Source organism: Rutilus rutilus, assembly GCF_951802725.1.
Source record: "Rutilus rutilus genome assembly, chromosome: 3".
NCBI classification, from domain to species: Eukaryota; Metazoa; Chordata; class Actinopteri; order Cypriniformes; family Leuciscidae; genus Rutilus; species Rutilus rutilus.
The window spans coordinates 13815419-13840249 of NC_140211.1; the positions used below are offsets into that span (position 1 = coordinate 13815419).

The 24831-nt window shown below is 38.0% G+C and overlaps 1 protein-coding gene across 2 annotated transcripts in view; it reads right to left on the reverse strand.

Moving 5' to 3' along the window:
* The window catches only part of ntrk3b (neurotrophic tyrosine kinase, receptor, type 3b), a 131281-nt gene that overhangs the window by 8814 nt on the left and 97636 nt on the right, over nucleotides 1-24831 (reverse strand). For both annotated transcript variants that reach the window (XM_084406053.1, XM_084406052.1), the window contains 4 exons: nucleotides 19092-19280; nucleotides 7157-7287; nucleotides 3868-4040; nucleotides 458-701 (listed from right to left, as the gene is read on the reverse strand). In XM_084406053.1, the coding sequence (XP_084262179.1) occupies nucleotides 458-701; nucleotides 3868-4040; nucleotides 7157-7287; nucleotides 19092-19280 (737 nt within the window). The remainder of the gene's footprint in view (nucleotides 1-457; nucleotides 702-3867; nucleotides 4041-7156; nucleotides 7288-19091; nucleotides 19281-24831) is intronic.

Consider the following 24831-nt stretch of genomic DNA (forward strand, 5'->3'; position numbering starts at 1 on the left):
TGCTACAATATTTCCACTCGTGTAAAGCAAGAATGCTTTTGCTAATTTTGTCAATACAATGAAAGTCAATGGGGTCCAATGTTACTTTGAGAGACAGACATTTTTTCAAAATAGTCAAGAAAGTCATACAGGCTTGTACTGTAAATGACATCAGGGTAAGTAAATGATGGAATTTTCAATGTGCATTTTTTGTGCGTCTATCCCTATGTAAGTGTTTTAACAAAAAGCGTTTTTTCAAGTACATGGATTTTACTTAATTTGAAGGTGCCTTATTGTGACCATAGTTTTTGTTTTTAACTTAATTAATTCTTTCCGGTGGCAATATAGAGATCATTCAGAACCCAGGACATTCCTATACTTTTGGTCCAGAAGTGTGGACTTTAAGTCCAGAAATGGACTTGCAATGAAGTTTTTGTCAGCAAACATTAAAATGTAATTAAACTGTAGTGATACTTACTCGATAGTAATCAGAGCTGTATATGTCTCTGGACATCCCGAAGTCTCCAATTTTCACAAGCAGGCCGTTACCCACGAGGCAGTTGCGGGTGGCCAGGTCGCGGTGCACAAAATGCTGAGAGGACAGGTAGACCATGCCTGCCGCTATCTGTGAACCGATATGAAGCATCTGCGAGAGACCAAGTTCCCCGTTCGACTGCATCGGTTGGCCGTCCACGAGGATCATGGCGTCTGGACCATGGGCTCTGAAATGTGGGGTGAAAGTCATGTTGGTTACACTTGTTAGTCTTGGCAGTAATTGTCCTTCAGTGCTGAGCTACGTCCAGGTTTTTGCAATTACTTACATTTAGGATCCGAGCAGGGAAAATTGATTATGGATCAATGTAAAAGGGCAAAGGGTCGAAATGTTCAAACGCACCGCCTTATTGCTCCATAAAATAATTCCCCCTCTAATCCTTTAATCCTGTAAAGCTGTCTGATTTGAAGTGAGTAAGTCAAGGCAAAGAAAGATGTGCTTTGACTTCAACTGTGGAGAAATAAAATCACCTATTCAGTTAACTTTTTCGATTTTTCTCTTCACTCAGGGAAAATGATTTTTGTCTGATTGCAGCAGCATTTGCATAAGGTGGATGTTGAAAAGGGCTCGACTGTAATTTGTGCTTCTCTTCTGGTCAGTGCCTCTTCAGCAGGGAGCTCTTCAACTGTATGTCTGAAGAACTAACAATCAGAGTGCTAACAATCCAAGTGAGAGCTCTTTTTTAGAATGCAACAGTCTGGTTCCGGAAAAGAAAGAAAGAATCCTATTCATTTTCTCAATAAAGAACTTGATTTTTAACAACATTTAAAAATATTTGATTTCTAAAGAGGTGATTAAGCCGCCTAAGTCAGAGTGATTTTAACATCATTTTGGATTTTTTATTTTGCCAAATTCCCAGTGAACTACAATACCCATAATCCTGAAGAGAGATTTGCCAAACAGAGAGTTTGGTGTTACCCTGGAAATGGGAATCCCACCAAAAGTGCTCATCAGCGACTGCCTACACTAAAAAAAACAACAACAAGTATCTATGTTGTGTATATACAGTATTTGAATATTGTGCAATAAATACACTACCATTCAAGTAATTTTTAAAAGATGTTTATCATACTCACAAAGGCAGTATTTATTTGATCAAAACAGTCAAATCTGTAAGATTTTGAAATACAGTATTTAACTGTTTTCTTTTTTAATATATTGCAAAGTGTAATTTATTCCTGTGATGCAAAGCTGAATTTTCAGCATCATTACTCCACTCTTCAGTGTCACATGATCCTTCAGAAATCATTCTAATATGCTGAAAAATACTGCTTGATATTTTTGTGGAAACCATGATATATTATTTTTTAGAATATTTTCTTTTGAACAGCATTTATTCATATTTTTTAGTATCAACGTAGTATTTATAAAATAAAATAAAATCACACTGATCCCAAACTTTTGAATGGTAGTGTAGAATCAACAACTTAGTCATTAGTTTTATATTGTATCATCCTTTATGATTCAATTACATACATAGTCTTTACCATTTCAAATACTTTTTTAGGTTACTTACTTTTTATTTCAATGGTCCACTTAGACATTCTACTACTTAACTCCAACTAACTCTACAACTACTCTGTCAACTCTCATTAGAGTATTAGTCAACAGTTAGTAGACTGTAAATAAGTTGACATATTGTTGCAAAGTATAGTCAGTAGAATGTCTGTTGGGGAAGCATCAAAATAAGTTTGATCAGATATTAAGCAGACGGTCCACTAATACTCTAATGAGAGGTAGTTGCAAAGTTACTTATAGTTAGTAAAATGTCTAAAGTGAACCATCGAAATAGTGTTACCTTCTTTATTCTAATCAAAGCTCGGGAGTCATGAACCAAACAACCAACTCTAAGCTGAATCACAAGTTGGGATTCAACTCAGTATTTGTTGGTTACATTAAAACGTATTCCTGGAGAATATTTTTGAAATGTTTATGGAGAGAATGAATGGAGGAAGAAAAACTTTCCGAACCAAAGCTGCTAAAAAACTAGGCAGTACACTGTTGTGCAATGTTCCCCAAATTATATACACTGACTTTTCTAGTATGCTTTACATGAAGTTCTCGCTAAATATTTTTAATTCAACACGCATATCATCCGCATTAAGCCTGGAGTCTGCTGCCAAAATCTTTTTAGTGTCCATGAAAATCAACCAGACTTCTATCATTGCAGCTTTTCAGAAAAGAATTTCATCATTTTTTTTTTTCCTTGAAATGCTAGTCCGGCCATCTGCATAAGTGTAAGAAAAAATTCTCACTACACAAAAGACTAATTTATTATCATCACCCATCTCTTTGCTCCCACAAGACAATCATCTCACTCCAGAACTCTGTCTGCCTTTATATTTTCACAGATCTCCCCTGCAAATTACAATTCGCATGGCCTCAGTCCATGCGACGTGCATGCAATGAACTTCAATCCTAAACTGCTATTTTGAATCTTAAGAATTTTGTGTTTCAAAACCTAGTGAGCTGTTTCAATATCGAATGCCTGCACAGGCAGCTGTCTACATAAACTGCATTGCAATCGAAATTAAACTGCATAATTTAATGATTATCAACCTTATGTGCCTAATACTTGAAAAAGATTTTAAGAGAAATATGAGACGATAACCGAACTCAATTAAGTCTCATGTGCAACCTGAGCAATAAAATGTCCCTCTGGATTGGCTCCATCCACCATATTAAATGGAATTTTTCATTGCTTGTTGCTGCGCATGATGAAATTAGATGATTCATTGAGGATACATGTGATAATCCAACATAGCTAAAATAGAGCTAAAATAATTGTACTAATTACAATTTCAGACAGCCTTTGCTTAGAGAGTGCACCTATAATTCCAACCTAGGGTCATTGAAAATGAGTGCATGTGGCGGCATTTCTGCAAAATGATATTACTGTATGTCACTTCTTGCATGTTTCACAACATCTGAAAATGGTTATGTGATGCAAACATCAAAATGTATTAGTTTACAAATCATTAGCTATGGTAAAAGCATTTTAAGATCATAACCTAGTATTGTGCAAGGAACCGCGCAAAAATAAGTCTTGAAATTATAATCTGTCCCTGTAATCATAATTTGAGTGAAAAAGAATAAAAGTTGTTGGCATTTTACTACCTCTAATGTTCATTTGAGCTGGAAACTACAGTGAATTGTATGTGTAGGTATACTTTTGGAGTGTAAAAAATTTAGGTAGAGCTTAGAGGCATGTTTTTCTAATGAACCTAGGGTGTATAATTCCCATTAAAAGCTAACCTGGTAGGTCATCTGAGTTTTCAGACAAAGCTTAGTTCTTTAGCATTCATTGTTCTTTATATAACATGAAAAATAACTACCTCAGAAACTTATTGAGGTCTCCATGCTTCATGTATTCAAACACCATGATGAGAGGGTCGCCATCCACACACACGCCGTAGAACATCACAATGTGTTCGTGCTGCAGGTTGGTGAGAAGCTCAGCCTCCCGTTGAAAGTCTTTTCTGGCAGTCAAGGTTGGATCTTTGAGAGTCTGAGAGATAGAAAGTGTTTTTACTGTAGGAGATGTAAAGACAAGAATGCATCGAGGGAGAGCTGGATGCCGCGTTTTACTCAAGTTGTCCTCTAGCCAAGGAGAAATGAGACGAAGGTTAGACTAATATGCCTAATTGCATTTCAGGATGTCTGCCATGAACTGAAATGAGATGAAAATGTACAACAAAAGGCCATAGCATGACTTCTCAAAACAAAAGTGGTTCAGGGACACAACTTGGCATAACAGTGTCATGTTTAAGGGCCATGACACACCAAGCCGACGGTCGTCCACAGGGGCCATCGCTGTCAGGCTAGTTTTAGTAATATAGACCATTGATACCTGCTGATATATACAGTTATTTCCTTACACACAGGTGCAGAACGCACATGCTAAGAGCAGATTTTTAGCCCAAATGCAGCAAAGTCGGCTTTGTCGACGCTAGTTCTTTGACGTTAGCTTGGTGTGTCACAGCCTTAAGGGCTAAGGTCATTGGGGAATGAACAATTTACATTTCAAATAAAATATTAACACAAACAGAAAAATATATCACAATCTAATGTCTTATTTTGCTGGATATTATTTGCATTTTCATTAACCCATGACAAAAAAAATAATAAAAAATTCTAGGCCCTCCAAATCGCTACAAGCCTTTTCATTGTGAGTCCTGCTCCTAGCAATTAAATGGTAACTTGCCTGAGCAGCACATGATGCAATTTGATTTTAATTACAGAATTCCCCTGATCTCTCTGACACAAGCAGAGGGAGACATCGACAGAGAATGGCGTATATAAGACGCAGATGGTGAAGCACTCATTCTGTCAGGGGATGTGTTAGCATCATGCACTCAACACAGTCCTCCCGTGCTGTCTTTCTGTCGCAGCGTTCTACTGGGGATACTGGCCTGACAGCCCCGGGTTCATAAGATATCCCCATGATACTGAAGCATTTTCACAGTATCTTCAGTTATCTTTATGATGTAACAGTATCAGTGGGCTCTGGTGAGGCAGTACATTGGATTAGAAGAGCAAGTTCAGATGTGGAGAGTGCTTTCCAGTGGTTAAATTATATTATTGGCTTTAAGTCGTTCTAGGCCAGTTCTCAGATGGTTTTGAAATAAACAAAATGTCCTTAAAATAAAGCATTTAAGTTCATTAACTGGTTCGTTTTTTATTTTAAACACATTGTGCTTGACACAAACCTTGTCGATCCTTGTTGCAAGTGAACCTGTGATCTAATTTATTCTGAAAATACTTTAACCCTGTAATATAAAAGCCTGAAATATGAAATAATTGTAAAAAAAATAATAAAAATCACTTTTTTAATATATTTATACGGGCAAAAAGTAAGATGAATATAATGCAAATCAATGAGATATTTATAACAGCATAGCAGACTACTTGCATAAAAGGCATATAAATATAATTTGACCCTCTATATCTCCCAACAATGTCTTATTCAAATTATATTTAATGTTTAGTTTTATGATCAAAACTCTGTAGTTTTTAAAGGCAAAAAATAATTGCAGTGCAATTAAATGATGATTGAGAGATGTACATGTTCCTGGAAAGCCTCATGTAAGTGTACATCTTGAAATATTGCACAAAATTTTTTTTGGTTATTCTCACAGAAAAACCACAAAAAAAAAACACACATGACCCACGACCTGAAGGGGGGCGTTTCTAGAATTATACTAAAAGGCCATAAACTATCAATCAGATGACAGAATAATTTACTAGACTGTGTACAACAGGTTTTGACCATGTTGACAATTAAGGTGCCTTAGGGGCCATTTACACGTCACGCCATTGTCTTGTAAAATGTACGTTTTTAGAAGACAATGGCGTTTTGGGGGCCTGAAAATGCGAATTTTTGAAAACGTGTTTCAAAGTGCACGTTTTTGAAAACGATATCCTTATTGTCACCGTGTAAATGACACAAACTTGAATTTGTGAAAACGGTGATGTCATACACATGCATATTACATGTTCAGTCTATAGACCTTATGTAGCCCCGCCCCTTTTCAGCGCTGCGCTCGTTGTCTTTTGACCTCCGGTCTGTATTTTCACAGCGATCTTGTGTATTTATGAATGAACGGCTCGTTTTAAAATCTTCCCGGTCTACTGACATTTGTTAAGACATCTGCTTTAAACATTACAATCCTTAACTTTCGTTAACTTTACATTAATTAAATCCACTTCAAAAGCTAATTACTCGTGGACAGCAATGCCATAGAAATATACAGAGCGACCGCAAAAACGGAAGTTCAAAGACAATATTCTAAAGATGGTGGCGCCCTCGTTTCTCTGACGCATAAGGTCTATAGTCGCGTAGTGTCTTTTTACAAGTGACATCGCCAACTTCTGGCCTGGCATAAATAATACGCGAACGCAAAAACGTTTTTAGTATATCGTTCTCGTTTAAATGTACCCATAGAAAAGTCAAATGTGATACAGTAGGCTTTATGGGGTTAAATATGGGGTTAAATGAGTCACTTGTAAGTCTGCAAAGTAGTTTCCTAAACACTGATCCTGACTATGCACAGTTAAATGGTTATGTACGAACCAGTAAGAACACAAAAACGGCATTCACAATTATTAGATTAGATTAGATTAGATTCAACTTTATTGTCATTACACAAGTACAGGTACAAGGCAACGAAATGCAGTTTAGGTCTAACCAGAAGTGCAATAGCAGCAAGTGCAGGATATACAGTGGTTCCATAAGTGCAGAACATGGATATGTACTGAATAAATATAGAGTTGAATACTATTAGTTTCAGATTAAACAAGAAAAAGATTGATTTTATCTACTGGTGCTTGATTTTATCTATTGAGAACAGATCTGGATTGTCAAAAGTGGGTGTGACAAAACCTAATTGAACGTACAGCTGTTTCAGGAAAAAAGTTTTACATTTTGATCAAAGATTTTAAAGACAAACTTTTTTTTTTTTTAGATGAATTGTGCGCAATAAGGCCAGGTAGGTGCATTTACTTTCATAATGCACACTCCTGGTAATGGAATATAGTGCACAGGAGAAGTGCATCTATTCTTAGAGAAGTCAGAGCAAAGAAAAGCCAGAAGAAGGTGCTTTTAACTGCAAAATCATGCCTCACCTTCACAGCCACCAGCATCTTATCTTTGGTGGGGCTGAGGTTGTAACATTCAGCCAGAAACACCTTCCCAAAAGCTCCCTCGCCAAGCTCCCTCTTCAGAACAATGTCCCTTCGTTTAATATGCTGCACATCTGAAAGAGAAATACAGAAAGGGAGAGAAAACCATAATGGTTATTAAAGTTCACAGTGGTGTAGCAGTATGAAAATGGATTGTGAAAGGATACTGCCTTAAAGAAATAGTCACCTCAACCGAACCTGCTTGACGCACGAGAACAAACCTCATTGGTTGTTGCAGGAGAACCTTACACATCAAGCGAACATGCTTGAGCTTCCATTTACCACAACATATGTGTGAGCTGATGAATGTTGACATGTGAATAAAAGCCTAAAATAAATCTGTTCATCATATAAAGTGATCATGTCTCTTCAGAAAATTTTGACTAAACTGCTCAATTCATATGGATTAGTTTTACGATCTCTTTATGAACTTTTTGAAGCGTCAAAGTGGTAGTTGTGTAGCTGTCAATGGAGGGACAGATTTCAGATTTCTTCATTTGTGTTTCAAAGATGAACGAAAGTCTTATGGGTTTGGAACAACATGAGGGTGAGGAAACGATGTCAGAATTTTTTTTTTTTTTATAACTAACCCTTTAAACTTATTTTATTTAAGTTTTTCATCTAATATTTAATATTTATTTTATTTATGCTTCATTTCAATTACTTTTTTTTTAATTGTTTTAGTTAGCCAACACTGGCAATGGTTCATTCAAAAATAAAAATTCTTACATTATTCACTCACTCTCATGTCATTCCAAACCTGTATGCTATTATCACACACAAAGCTATCGTATGGCAGAATGGGGATATAGCATGATAGTATGGACTTGTTGTTCTTTTATTGTGTATTTTTGTTGGTGTGATCACTATGAGTTGTTGTACAGTATGTCTTGTTTTCAGCAGAAAGCAGCATAAGGGTTGGGAATTATTTTTTAATTTTTTTTAATGAACAAAAAAAGAAGCACTGTCAGTGATTCACATCAATGTCTATAATATATGATCAAAAAATGATGATAAAGGTCCAGGCATACAATTATCCCAATAATATCATCATGAGAGACAATGTCCCTTGGGAACAGGTGGCAAAAACGAGTGCGGAAAACAGAGCCAAATAAAAAATATGAGTGACAGGTTATCTGTATGCGCCCGTTGTGCATGTTGTTTACGCGTACGTGTACAAGTGTAAATAAAGGCTTCAATCGTGAGTTGTTCACATTGTGTAAAAGGTCAGTTCCTGTGCAGATGGTGTTCTAGAATTGCTGCTCACAGTCACAGCTGGATATTTTCTGCATGTTTTTTGTCTCCTCTGAGTTCTCTTTTTCAAAACAAAACGAGTGTGATGCAAATGAGAGTCAATTGTAAAAGGTCTCTTTTTGCCATCTGTTTGGAACTCACCTGGGACTTGTAATGCTTTGCCATTGTCATTGTCATTTCCAATTATTTGAGTGAATTTAAAGTAGCTTAAAAGCAAAATGCTCAACCACAAAAAGGCATGAAAAAAGACCTCAATTTTTTTTTTTTTTTTTTTTTCAAATACATACATCTAATTCTTTAAATTCACATAAACACATCTACTCAGTGGTCTACATGTAAGGTGAAGAGTTGTAGATATAGGTTTCTGAATGAATTATACAAACAAAACCATAGACTATCATTCACACACGATGTGAACATATCATATTGAATAGCCTGTTATAGTGCTGTTATAGTAAAAAAAAAAAAAAAAAAATTTTATTTTCTCAAATGCGTGAACTTGTAGTGGTTGCTATGGTGAAGTCACACACAAGAGATATTGTGAATAAATATTACGTTGGTGTCATTAGTTCATGCCATTCCGAGTCAAAGCAGCGTGGTCTGCAATAAAAGAGCGCAAGTAGCCTGTTTTTATTAATAAGCATGTTCTGGGTAAACATAGATCCTTGCAGAAAATTATTTGAAAAATTGGTAACGCTAATTGAAGTGTCTGTGTGTATAGGTAATGCATTAATATAATGCCTTTAATGCACATTATAATCAACTAAATGTTCTTTTTATATAGTTGTAACCAGAGTTAATACAGTCTGATCATTTATATTGCACAATAATACATTATAATACTTTTTAGTGCACATTTATTGTTTAACATTTAAAGAGAATGATGCATCACAGCATGTGATCAACAAGTACATCAGTGTTTGACCATTTTAAATGCTATTGTTGCATTAATAGATAAGTATTGTGGTTTTATAATTACCATTATAATGAAAAATGCATTTTTCAGATGCATTACAATGTGGATAATTAATACTTTTGTAAGACACATCAGTTTCAAGTTGTGTTAATTCAAATATTTAATTTATTGACAAACTGTCACTGAAACGGAAAAGATTAAATTCAATGTAACACATTTGCTATAAGGGCAACAAAATCGTAGTGACACTTGAGCCGCTGACAGTATCAGGTATCAGGTGCTACTATCATTATTAAAGCTCGGAGATTTGAGATGCAGGGATCTAGCAGACTGAAGCAGAATCAGGTCAAGTCTGGAGCACTTTCCTGTCCCCAAAAACTCATTTATATTCACTCGCTATTTCATTAAGTGGTCCGCTGGGTTTGTCCTATCCTCTAAGCGAACAATTACATGTGCACCTGCCACAGGAGTTTGGGATGGGTTAACTTAACCTTCAGCTCCCCACCCAACCGGCAAGCCCCGCTCCTCCCATAACCTATTTACCCCAATCCTGTTGTGGAAAGCCTCTGAATTAAAAAGGCAATATCCCAAGACTCACTGTCATTTATTTATTCCTCATCCTGACTGAACATGTATCAAACCCTGAAGGCTGAAATTAGGAAAGACGCACAGGCAGGTGTGTTTGCAGCAGTAAAACTCTATGATTAGAAATAGTGCTGTTCATCAAGATTGGTCCATTAACTCTTTCCCCATCATTGACAGAATTTTATGTGATTTATGACCAGGGCATTCCTTAGGGTGGTGCGACTGGAAAGCAATCGTGAAAGAACTGGGGGGAATCTTCTAAAAGAGTCCAGAATCTTTGGATCAATACACAGGCGAAGAAGAAGCAGAAACAAGCGACTGAAGCAGTGCTTACGCACGTGTGATCTAACACGATCATCAAACATTCAACAGCTTATAAATCAAAACTGCCTAACGTTACCAGACATCCCAAGTCTCCCGGAAGTTCCGGGAGTCTCCCGCATGTTGATCGCGGCTCCCTGATTCCTGCAAATGTGTTAAAATCTCCCGGAATCTAGAGCGCGCATGCGTAGCGCGCGCACGGCAGAGAGAGGGAGCGAGAGACCTTGCGTGTGTGTGTGCTAGTGTGCGTGTGTTCCTCACAAAGCGCATGTAAGGACCCAACCAATCAATTGTCAGTGCGGGCGGGCTTTTATCTATACTCCCGAACCGAATTAATCAGAACCGAACCACCCCACTCACCCGGGGGAGATTTCTTGACTCCCGGAAATGACTTTGTGCAGGTTGGGATGTCTGCGTTACCCAATGAAATGTCAAACCCATGAAGAGGTACAGGACTGTGGGAGCTTTGGGTGAGTTAATGGAAGTGATCTACTCCAGCTATGTTTTGATCATCATTCTGAATCCGATCTGGACGTAGTATTTAACAAAACCGTGATTTTCTCAGCTTTTTGTTCAAACCCATTTCTGTGTTGCTTTTAAATGAAACTTATCCATATTCAAGTGTTGACAAAAGTGTTCAAAAAAGAATGCATGAATATATATATATATTCCCCCTTAAATTTTTCACTCTTTGTTATATTGCAGCCATTTGCTAAAATCATTTAAGGTCATTTTTTTTCCTCATTATTGTACACACAGCACCCCATATTGACAGAAAAACACAGAATTGTTGACATTTTCGCACATTTATTAAAAAAGAAAACCTGAAATATCACATGGTCCTAAGTATTCAGACCCTTTGCTGTGACACTATATTTAACTCAGGTGCTGTCCATTTCTTCTGATCATCCTTGAGATGGTTCTACACCTTCATTTGAGTCCAGCTGTGTTTGATTATACTGATTGGACTTGATTAGGAAAGCCACACACCTGTCTATATAAGACCTTACAGCTCACAGTGCATGTCAGAGCAAATGAGAATCATGAGGTCAAAGGAACTGCCTGAAGAGCTCAGAGACAGAATTGTGGCAAGGCACAGATCTGGCCAAGGTTACAAAAAAAATTCTGCTGCACTTAAGGCAAAGAACTTAACACCCCGCAAGAACAATTACAGTGCTTTACAACTATAGAACAAAAAGAGTTAAATAAACGTATCACTTCATCTAAACCAACAACATGTTTATTAGATCCTATACCAACTAAACTACTGAAAGTGTTACCTGTAGTGGAAGAGCCTCTCCTCAATATTATTAACTCATCTTTATCTTTAGGTCATGTTCCAAGAACATTTAAATTGGCAGTTATAAAACCACTCATTAAGAAACCACAATTAGATCATAATAACCTAGCAAATTATAGACCCATTTCAAATCTTCCATTTATCTCTAAAATATTAGAAACAATTGTCTCCGCTCAACTGGGCTCTTTCTTGCAAGAAAATGACATCTATGAAAAGTTTCAGTCAGGATTCAGGCCGCACCATAGCACTGAAACTGCGCTCGTTAAAATCACAAATGATTTACTTTTAGCTTCTGACCAAGGCTGTATCTCAATATTAGTTTTACTTGATCTTAGTGCTGCGTTCGATACTATAGATCACACAATACTCTTAGATCGACTACAAAATTATACTGGTGTTCAAGGACAAGCATTAAGCTGGTTCAGATCGTACTTATCTGACCGCTACCATTTTGGCTATTTAAATGGAGAAAAATCGATCATAACTTCAGTAAACTATGGAGTGCCGCAGGGATCTGTGTTAGGCCCTCTATTATTCTCAATATATATGCTGCCACTTGGAAATATTATAAGGAAACATGGAATTAGTTTCCATTGTTATGCTGATGACACTCAAATATATATTTCATCACGGCCGGATGAAAACGTTAAATTATCCAAATTGACAGAGTGTGTTAAAGATATAAAAGATTGGATGACATGTAATTTTCTTTTATTAAATCCAGACAAGACAGAGGTACTACTTATTGGTTAAAAAAACCGCCCACAAAACCTCTCACAATACAACTTTAACATAGTAGGATGTCCTGTTACTTTATCCTCTACAGTACAAGACCTGGGTGTTATACTAGATTGCAACCTGTCTTTTGAAAATCATATTTCATATGTTACAAAAACAGCCTTTTTCCACCTTAGAAACATTGCTAAGCTACGTAATATGCTATCAGTTTCTGATGCAGAAAAGTTAGTTCATGCATTCATGACCTCGAGACTAGATTACTGTAATGCTTTATTAGCTGGTTGTCCTGCATCCTCAATAAACAAGCTACAGTTAGTCCAAAATGCAGCCACTAGAGTTCTTACTAGATCAAGAAAATATGATCATATAACACCGATTTTAACATCACTACATTGGTTACCTATAAAGTCCCGTATTAATTACAAGGTATTGCTACTGACTTATAAAGCCCTAAACGGCCTAGCTTCAGTCTATTTAACGGATATTCTATCGCCCTATAATCCATCGCGTTCTTTAAAATCACTAAATTCGAGGCTTTTGGTCATACCTAGGATATCCAGATCCACCAAAGGAGGGAGAGCATTTTCACATTTAGCTCCAAAACTCTGGAATAGCCTTCCTGATACTGTTTGTTGCTCAGACTCGCTCTCCCAGTTTAAAACTAGATTAAAGTCGCATCTCTTCAGCCAGGCATTCATATAATATTTTTAATCTTACAGTTAAATCCTGTCTCTAGTTCATAAACGCCAGAGGAGAACTGGCCCCGACTGAGCCTGGGTTCTCCCAAGGTGTTTTTTTTCTCCATTAGGTCACCTGATGGGGTTTTAGGTCACCATTAGGTCACTTGATGGAGTTTTTCGGTTCCTTGCCACTGATGACTTTGGCTTGCTCAGTTGGGGATATTTTGGGGATATTTAATTTGATCAATCAATAAATTCCACTAGAAACAAACCTTGTTGTATTATTTTAATTTAATACTGTGAAGCTGCTTTGATACAATCTGTATTGTGAAAAGCACTATACAAATATACTTGACTTGACTTGACTTAAGGTTCCTAAGAGCACAGTGGCCTTCATAATCCTTAAATGGAAGACGTTTGGGATGACCAGAACCCTTCCTAGAGCTGGCCGTCCGGCCAAACTGAGCTATCGGGGGAGAAGAGCCTTGGTGAGAGAGGTAAAGAAGAACCCAAAGATCACTGTGGCTGAGCTCCAGAGATGCAGTCGGGAGATGGGAGAAAGTTGTAGTAAGTCAACCATCACTGCAGCCATCCACCAGTCGGGGCTTTATGGCAGAGTGGCCCGACGGAAGCCTCTCCTCAGTGCAAGACACATGAAAGCACACCTGAAGGACTCCAAGATGGTGATAAATAAGATTCTCTGGTCTGATGAGACCAAGATAGAACTTTTTGGCCTTAATTCTAAGCGGTATGTGTGGAGAAAACCAGGCACTGCTCATCACCTGTCCAATACAGTCTCAACAGTGAAGCATGGTGGTGGCAGCATCATGCTGTGGGGGTGTTTATCAGCTGCAGGGACATGACGACTGGTTGCAATCGAGGGAAAAATGAATGCGGCCAAGTACAGGGATATCCTGGACGAAAACCTTCTCCAGAGTGCTCTGGACCTCAGACTGGGCCGAAGGTTCACCTTCCAACAAGACAATGACCTGAATTAGGGTCAAAGGGTCTGAATACTTAGGACCATGTGATATTTCAGTTTTTCTTTTTTAATAAATGTGCAAAAATGTCAACAATTCTGTGTTTTTCTGTCAATATGGGGTGCTGTGTGTACAATAATGAGGAAAAAAATTAAGAGTGAAAAATTTAAGGGGGTCTGAATACTTTCATCACTGTATATACTGAAATTCAAGGAAATTCACAAATGCAATTAATGTGATTTTCAACTTGAAAAAGACTGCATACATAAAAATTAAATGCACATTTGAACTTTTCTGAAAGTAGAATTAAATTGAACTGAAACTCAAAGAAATTCACTAATGTAATTAATGTCATTTTCAACTACAAAAGGAACATAAAAAAAAGAAATGCTCAAAAACATCTATTCACAAATATAGCTGATCAGTTGTTATCAAGCACCTGGTTTGTGTCGTGTCCACCTTCATTGAACTTCAAATGAGGCTGGATGAGATGAGCAGTAACAATAGATCGCTTGAATCAAAATCTTTGTGAAGGTGTGCACATTCAGAGCTTCATTAAACCTGGCATGCATTCATTTACAATGCCCTTTTTCTGAGCGGATGCCTTTGTCCTCTCGCACTTTAGCCTGATAAATTCAGCTTGTCATCAAATGTTACCTTGAAACAATGCAATCGAAGTAATTGTGTCCAGAACAATGACGGTGTACACAGGAGACATCGGCATAGACATATCTTCTCCAGATGTCCTGAGCAGTTCAATGTGAACAGGACACAAAACACGGTCACTGCAGGATACAAATATCAGCAGCCATTGCCACTAATCTGATGAAGCGGGAGAAATAAGACAGATATTGCAGGAGTACGATAAAACAATTGCTCTTCTCAACTGCATCTTTGAGACAGGTTATTTAAAATGGAAGGTCATTCTTTTCACTCTTGTATTTATAATTGCAGTTTTGCTCTTGCAACAAATTCATATGTGACAGCTTAAACTTCCAACATTTTAAGTTATAGCTATGTAGGCAAATGTGTTTATCATTTATGATTTCTGTTTTAATTGAGGGACATCTTATATATCTTATATACAATCTTATATATTTGCAATGCACAGTCACGATCGTGTATTTATAGCCTTTGTAACACATGGAGCTCATTGTAAATGCTAGTCCACTCACTTCCTCTAGGAATACTGCTACCTGAATAATGATCTTCAGTCTATTGCACGTGATCCAGCTGTATTTCCCATGACTTAAAGGTATAGTGGAGGATTTTCTTTTTCCGGGTGGATCATCAAGACTATTGGTCCTCCTAGTTGTCAATCATTCTGGTGATATGTTTACGTAAGGCCGTCGAAAGTACTCGTCCCTAGGTAGTTTTCGCTTTCTGCGCATGCGCACTTTCAGGTGTATATGTGTGGTGAGCCGTTTATATACTGTCTATGGTGGTGAGCTACGGTTTCAGTCATTCATTGAAGCTCGCCGTTCTCACCGGGTTTTTTCAAAATGTCTGAGGGTCGCAAGAGAAAAAGTGTCTACGAATTGTATGACAAGAAGAGAAAGGCCTCTGAAGAAAGAAACAAGACCAGAGTGTTTTTAGGAGAATATTTCACACGCTGGCGTGCGCTAAAAGCACAGGTTGGGCTTCCCACTGATGCCTCAGTCGCAAAGTTTCTACTCGACAGGTAAAGTTTGGCATGCTATTTGGAGAAATCCATTTAAAATCACTGCTAGTAAAAGTTAATGTAAGCTATGATTAGCGATGCTAGCCCTGGCACAAGTCACGCACCGACAGCAACTTGTAAACAGAGCGTGCACGAGGAGAACTAGGCTCGTGCATGCTCTCTCGTGCACACGTTTAATAGGCGTTCCCTCTCGGGAGCAGGTAGAGTGTTGCGCATGTGCATTTTTGCAAAAAGTGGAGAGGGCGGTTCTTTTCTAAAATTCGGGAAAATCCTCCACTATACCTTTAAGCCAGAAACCTCAGCAGCAAATATTTCAATATTAAAGGGGCCATGGCATGATAAATAAAATTTGCCTTTATTTTTTGACATACTTTGTACCATTAAAACACCCTGCAAGTTTTATAGCTTAAATGTCCTCTTCGTTATGAGCAAAGCACTTATTAAAGCTCCAAAGCTCCAAAAGTACTAGGTTTTGTGAACTACAAAAGAGTACAAAAACGGCTCGTTTTGATATTGCGGGATCTGTGACGTCAGAAACTTAAATCGCACCATAGGCTCCGCCCACTGGCATTCAGTCACTTAATTGCTGGCATTTACCTACACATGCAAATTCAGCCTATTAAAATCACTGATGCTGTCTGCACTGGATACAGTGTAGAGATGTGGGTTCAGTTTCTGACGTACTCCACGCACTTGAGTCTGTCATCAACAAGACAAATGGAAGAGTGAAAGAACATTCGCTTTGTCATGTCCAGTTTAAACTGGGTCTCTGTACAGACTTCAGAAGGATCCCAGCATCAGAAACAAGTGGATTTTATTTTAATGGTGTCCCGGAACACATCGGATTGTTATATGTTAGTTCGGAGCATTTTGTTTTGTAAGCGAGGCAAGATGAAACAGCCAACTGTATTGGATCTGACAGCAGCTGCATCACAAAAGTAAATGATTTCATAATGCTTTGTCTGTAAATGACAGTTTTCTATATGGAATTGAGTACATGTTGCCTACTTACTATAGGGTTAGGATTAGGTTAGGTTTAGGGCTAGTTGCATGTAATTATGCCTAATTTATAGTTATAACTATAGTAAATACATGTAACATGTGTAACAAGGACAGATTAAATGCAATAGCGAGTGGACGTTGATGATGTTTCCTATCCAGTGACGTTAGCCGATCATAACAGCGGCCGTTTAATGACAAGCCCTAAAGGAGCCGCCCCTTAAATAAATAAATAAATGAAATGTGTTATGTTATCAACATAATTATTAACATAATTCTATGTGATCCACATGGCAAAACGCAAAGTGAACAAATGTTCAAACAGACATAGAAAAGTCAACACTTGGTCTCCATGTGCAAATGGGATGCTAGAGATTATTCTTGGATCTTGGATATAGGATATAGGTAAAGCAAAACTCTGTGCTAACCATCAACTGAGATGCTATAGTATGTAGTTCAGGAATAAACTCATGTTGGTTTGAAAAGGTAAGTAAGTAAATGCAGCAGAACTCAATTATAATTGCAAAATAGCTTTTGTGAGTCAGTCATCTTTTGAATTCCTGAAAAGTCATCCTGTCATGGCTCAAGGGACTTGCTTACTTGAAATCCTTTCAAATACTGAAGTCTGCAAATAAAACCGTAATCATGCAAGGAAAAACATTTTTCCCCACAAATGACCACAATATCCAGACATTTTACATTTGAGTTCTTGTGTATTTCCTAATATTAGATTCTCATATACTGTATAACAGTAAAATAAAACAATACAAATTATATTTAATAATAAAAGAATAAAATGTTAGTGTTTAAATAATATATTTAAAAATATTGAATAAAAATAAAATGATATTATTTAACAAATATTATAACTACATTGATAAATATCACAATGGAAAATGTATAAAATAGACATTGTCTTATTTATGCTATACATATTCAATTTCTTTCTCACGGACCACTGAATGTTTGCATTACTGCATATTCTTCATGTCTACAAATGTAAACCCAGTATCAACTGGGTGAAACTGGTCTGAAACGCATCGCTCTTCTATTTTATGTTCTCTCTATAAAAAAATCATGAGCTGAACCTTGGACCATTTTTATAAGGTGTATCTTTATATAAATGATTCAGCTTATACAGCTAACACATAAAGAGCTTTCTAGTTGCTCCGAGCTTTCTCAGAGTCTGAAAAGTAAAAATATACGCTCTCTTAAGCAGCTAACTGTCATTTAAATATCACACACTCATCAGATATGGGCACGGCCATGATGGTTATGTATCTACAGCTATAAAGATTTTATGCCATCCATTATGCATAAAGAGTTAATTTATTCATGAGGGCAAAATGTGATTGTCCTCTGCCTTTTGGATTCCTTTTCATAGCCGTCAGTGCACCCTGTGAATAGACCACTGTTTTGTGCCTTGAATATAAATAGACTGTGTGTGTGTTGATGTGTGCAAGTCTGTGTCCCCATATATTCGATACTACGTGCCATAAATCAGTCAGGCCCCCTTTTAACCTCTAAATTTGGCTAACAAAAACACTTATGTAAAGTGACAAGTATATTTGTTCCAATTAATTACATTAAAGGGCTAAACTAAGACACCATTTGCTCCGAGTAAAGTAATTGTCAATGCGCAACTCTTCGGTCACAACGGGCCCCAAAAATAGCAAATAAATATATAAAAGATCTCATAAATCTTAGCAGGAGCTCTGCGTAGTCATTCATGGCCATTTATACAAACAATGGAGTTGGCATTTGTTCCCATGCACTCTGCAATAAGTGCAAGCTCAGGGCATACAAAAGTCCTCTATTTTTAACACTTTTGTGCTTATTCAAACATCTTCTTAGTGACCCATTTACTGCGCTATATAATGAGGATATACTGCGGGCTAGCTAAAAGGTCAAGAGTAGCGTTCTTTCGTAAACACAGGAATTATTTCCATCACCATTATTTCCAAGAGATATAATGTAGGCGTAGCGTAAGCTTAGGTGAGAATTGACGAAAACAGAAGTGGAGATGGTAGAGATAGAGGAAAACAAAACACCGGTCACGATTTAGAAGTCTAAAACAATACGTTTTAAAGAAAAATGTCAGAGGATCTGTTTGTAAAATGTTAAATATGGATATTTTTCTTAACCAAAACCAAATCGCTTCGCTTCTGAAGGCATTTATTAACCCATTGGAGTCGGGTTAATAACACCTAGGATGGCTTGTGGAATAATAATACAATTTTGGAATAATTTTCATTTTTGGGTGAACTATTCCTTTAATTTCTTTATTTAAAAAAAAAAATATATATATCTTTCTGACCCCAAACTGGTTGTATAAATAGGGTCAAATTTGATTTCATATCAACTTTGAATTGTATTTTTAGAACCAAATGTAGCACATCAACAAGTAGTGAGACATGCACTCACAGGTGGTTGGTTTGTTGCAATTGTGTCCATGTCGAAAGTACTGCGGGTTCTCGATGACAGGAATGCGACTCATGCCGATTACGACTGCGTCAGGTCCCGCATCGAGAGAGCAAGGTGTGACGATACCATGGTTGACATGATGAAGAGGGCTTGCAGAGTCTTCCTCTCCACTGATGACTGCCACTGGACCTGTAGAACAAGCAAAAAATTATGATAAATGCACAAGCACGTGAAGAAGATATTCTACCTCAACATGGCTTTGATCCAAATCAGTCTTTGACTACGCAGACATCTAAACACTTTCATCAAGTTTACATTTATTTATTGTGATATTGACAGTGGTTTGAAATCATCTGAAATTTGCCACCTGGGGGAGAAAACCACTGAGCTCAATTGAAGAATAAGGAAACTGCCGTTAAACATACAATTTTCAAGAAGCCCACCTCAAAACATGACTTCTTAAACCAGTTGTTTGTTCACAGGCACACTCAGGGGAGCAGTTTGAACATGGGCAACCAAGCAAATCATCAATACAGAGTGACTAAAGTACTTCACATTGGTCTCAAATATTTAAAAACCTTTATGTGGTAGTTCAAACACGAAGACAAATATCTGTAAGCCCACCCAATGAGCATTATTTCACTGAATTAAATTCCAAGCTAGGCACTTGTCAGTTAATACTTGATGTGAAATTCTATTATCCTAATGTGAAATGAATCCTATTTGTCGGAATACTTGGAATACTGAAAATCTAATGAAAATCTCAATAGCAAAACTGGTTCATTAGTACTTATAAAGCACACATTAATGCCTTATTCATGCATGACCATACATTCCTTAATCCTACTCAATACCCAAACTTAACAACTACCTTATTAACTATTAATAAGCAGTAATTAGGTGGCTACTGGGGCAAAAGTCATAGTTAATAGTTAGTTAATAGTGAGAACCGGACCCTTATCTAAAGTGTGACCACAAAACCTAGTAAGCTGCCTTGCTGTATACAGGGATGAGTGCTAAAACCCAGAAATAACGTCTGGTTCCATCGTGCCATGGTTAAAATGGTTTTTTTTTAAAAAAATTTTTTTAATGGTTTTAAGTTAAAGGGTTACTTCAGGATTTAGCATTAAGCTTTGTATTAGTAGAAAACCTGTAGTATTTTCGAATTACCATGCTTTCCACCCTCATATCCCCCTGAGACAAGAGATTTATGTATTTTTTGTCTGGAAAAAATCCTCCGATGACGCAAAAATCGTCATTTTGCGTCATCGGAGGATTTTCTGGCCAGAGGCTAAAGACTACAGCCAGTAGATGGCGTTGTTCCGCATGTTTTCAGCCCGCCCATACAGGGTGGGATCTCACTCAGTCAGAATGTACACAGTGTCAGCCGTCTTTCTTTGGAAGCTAAGCTAGCAAGCTCTTGTTCTGTGGAGAAAGCTGAATAGTAGGAGAAAGCTGAGTAAGTAACCATCCTCCTTTTCCCGGACTTGTCCGGCGGGCCGAGATCGTTCAAAATGTACGGGATTCAGCTTTTGCTTTCTGCGGTCGCTATTTCTTGTTTACATGCACACCTTTTGTTTCAATCTAACTGAATTCATTCCGATTGGTGAATTTGAATGTAGTGTTTACATGAACGCTAAACAAGTGATCGGTTGATGTGCGTTTTACCATTGCTAAGAAAAATTCCCGCTCCTCCGTGAGAGATGGGAGACCCGGCGCGTCTCAGTAATCATGCCACCGGCCTCGCGCTGTTCTCCCGCGGCCGTCAGCCTCGTCCTGCTCGCCACAGTAAACATGATGAATGAATGGCGACTGTAGAACGCAAAAGCCGAATCCCGGACATTTTGGGCTATCTCTAAATCCCTCGCAAACTCATCACGTAGGCTAGCTTTGTTGTTTTAAACTGCGCAGTGCGCACTCACCGGTAGTCTCCGGTAGTCTTACCGGTAGGCGTGGCCTCCTAAAACAGCGAAGCAAGTGCATTCTGGGATTTGTTGTCTTTCATCCACATAAGCCAAAAATACATTTTCTGGCTTTTCTCAGTCTAGAAAGCTCCAAATTCAAAAATTTCTTCACATTTCTTCTACTTAAATGACCTATTTTAAATACACATTCATCTTCCCAGAGGTGAAGTATCCCTTTAAATGCCTAAAAATAAGGTATGAACATTAATTAATAAATGGGTCTACAGAGGGTGCAGGGGACGTTAAACGTCATCACGCTAATAATAATAATAATAATAATTCGTTACATTTATATAGCGCTTTTTCTGAGACCTCAAAGCGCTTTACATATGGAAGGGGGGAATCTCCTCAACCACCACCAATGTGCAGCATCCACTTGGATGATGCGACGGCAGCCATATTGCGCCAGAACGCCCACCACACACCAGCTTACTGGTGGAGAGGAGACAGTGATGAAGCCAATCAGTATATAGGGATGATTAGGAGGCCATGATGGACAGGGGCCAAGGGGCAGATTTGGCCTGGATGCCGGGGTTACACCCCTACTCTTTTTCGAAGGACATCCTGGGATTTTTAATGACCACAGAGAGTCAAACTATTCTAACTCAAACTTTCCAACTTTAAGATTTTAAATAGAGACAGCAAGAGTTGCCGGATGCTTAGTGTTTGTGACACTGAAGTCACGTGATCATGGTGTAGCTTGTTTATAGCCTAACTTTAGCTTTTTTTATTCTGGCGATTTGTATTTAGGCTTTCAAATCCGTAAAAGCTGTTTTAACTTGTCAAGATTTTCTTGATGAATAAAATGTGTAAGCATCATAAACTTTTTTGGTCATAGCGCTTGTTTTCGGCAATAACCCAAAGCCAATGGAAAAAATCCAAATGGCTTTTTACAAGGGACCAGGGTAATGCAAACTTCCGGTTTGGCCTACAAAACTATGTCATCCCTATAGGACTCTTCTCTCTCTCACTCACATTGGGTAAAATATTCACTTTTTATAAGAGTGAGATTTACCTCCACTAGTCATCTTGGACTAAATTTCACTTAGCTAGTCAGAATGCATTCTGGTATTGCCCTCCCTGTGAAGGATACATACAGTATGATGCAAATTGGTCAAATGAAGGTCTCTTCAAAGACCCCTCAAGTCTTTGTGCCCATGATGTACAAAGCTGTGTACTACAGATATTATTAGTATCACAGTGCATTATGTACACACAAGATGCTTTTATTTTAACCTGTTAACCTGTGGGAGGACACAGGCGCACTGAGGCGTTCTTTTTTTACATTAGCTAACAGGTTAAATTATTTATATGTAGGCAACTCGCTAGGTCTTTCAACCGAGTTTGTAACATCCTCTGAATTTCAACAGGATAACATTAGAAATAATATTTTTTTTCAGCGAATCAATAAATCTCACCAACTCTTGTGTCAGTAGCAGTTGAAGAGACCTGAAAATGTATTTTTATTTCTCACCTTGACTGTCTCAGTGTAATGGAGCATTGCCCAGACTTGCTAGGTGTAACCCTCACAAATACAACCCTAGGTGCAAGGTGTGTGAAGTCTTGCCATAACAGCAAAGCCACAGGCAGTACACAAACTCCAGACCGAAAGTGACATTCACAATAACATGGCTTGTTTATTTGTATTGGGGTTTTACTAGGGCTAAAACCTTATAAGGCGTAAGGTTTAAGCCTTAGTACTTGTTTGTTTTTAAAAGACAGCTTTCCCTATAGTATGTTTGACCACAACAGTTTCTTATGTGCAATCTGGATAAGAGTATCTACTAAATGTCTTAAAGTCCCCCTGTGGTGAAAATCAAGTTTTTAATGTTGTTTATACGTATGTCAACACCATTGCTAAGTATTTTCTCTTTAAAACTGCAGTGATCTAAAGACAGTCTCAAAAACACGGTTTGAAATCGTTGGTGTTTCTTTCGTCTCAAACTACCTTGTGTCAATCACGTCAACGTGCAGGCGGGCTTTAGCATATCATTATGATGTATATTATGATGTTATGATGAACTATATGTCTCTCTCCACTGACGTTCTGAGTTGTTCAAAGGGTTTCTAAGGATGCTGATTGTTAGAAGGCAGCTGTCTGACTCTTGAGATGGCGAACGGGAACATGGTTTTTGTAACATTAGCAACACATTGTTAGCTGTTTGATAACATAGTCAAGCAAAAGGCTAATCATATTAATTACCGTTATGTGTCCGACGGTGTAAAGAGCGATACCATTGTGCAGCGTTTACCTAAGTAAGTTGGCCGCACGAATTTCTGAGCTGGTGTGAGTGAGTGGAGGCGGGGCTTATTAGCATATTCATGGATCCGCGTATATTAAATGAATCAAGGGTGTAGAGTTGCATTTAAGCTATTTTAAGGCACGAAGACATTTTTTTCACAGGAAAAAAAGTTTAAATATAGCTGCGAGCAGAGATTGCGGGCCCAAGCCGGTGGCACCGCCACCCTGGTGCCTTTAGTTACACTTTTTATTATATATACATATATATAACAAATGTAACAAAAAAATATATAAACCACTTAAAATAAACCACGGTAAAAATACAGAGGCTGATTTTGCAAAGAAATCCACATTCAAACCAAAATATCTGACTTCCTGTTGGTCAGAGCTAATGACTGTAAATGAGAAAGTTGTCCGGCTCGATGAGACCAATATACGTACTGATTTTTGTGACTGTACATAAAATTAACCCCTTCACTTTTGTCAAAAGCATTTAGAAAGTGACACACTTCCTGCTGCCAGTTGGTGGCGCTATAACTTTGACTCACAATAGTTACATACATGTGATCGGCCTCTTACCACGAACACACTGCTGAAGTTTTATGTTGGGCGGAGCTAATAACTTAGAGTGCGGAAGTTGTTCGGCCTGATGAGATCTATATGTGTACCGAGTTTCATATTAATTCATGCAAACGTGTTTGATATATGGACCAAGTTTTCAGACCGTGTTCAAGGGGGCGCTGTCCAGCCCCCCTGCCACGCCCCGGTACCAGCTTCAGCCCGGCCCTGATGGCCGCAGGTTCTGACGTGTGTGCAAAATTTCAAGAGTTTTTGAGCATGTTAAGGGCCCCAAAAGTGGCAAAAAGGCAAAAAAAAAAAATTCCCTTACGGACACAATAGGGCCTTCGCCCTTTCAGGGCTTGGGCCCTAATTACATCATTTTGGTAATCAAAGATGAGTTTCAAGGGATACAATTATTGACTACAGGGGGGACTTTAAATGTAAATGTACATTGATATCAGATTGATGAAGTTTTGCAATCTTCTGCATTTCTCTGAATTAATGAAGTCTCTACTCATTGTGTACACTAGCTCATGTTGAGACAGAATGCGTAGGTTGAAGTAAACACACTCCATGAACAGAACCACACATCTTTGTGTTTGACATTTAGGGTCCTAGTGAGAAATGTTTCTTCTTGGCTCAAAGTAAATCTGAGAGTTCGATTTTAAACATTTCACTGTAACTCTTGGGGCCCTATTTTAACGATCTGAAACGCAAGTGTCAAAGCGCAAAGCGCAAGTAACTTTGTGGGCGGGTCTCGGCGCTGTTGCTATTTTCCCGGCGGGATAAATGACTCTTGCGCCCGACGCAAATCTAAAAGGGGTTGGTCGGAAGTAGCTTCATTATTCATAGGTGTGGTTTGGGCGTAACGTGAAATAAACCAATCAGAGCGACATCTCACATTCCCTTTAAGAGCAGGCGCGCTTTTTCTAAGCGGATTCCTATTATAACGGCGGATTTGCCAGGCGCGCGC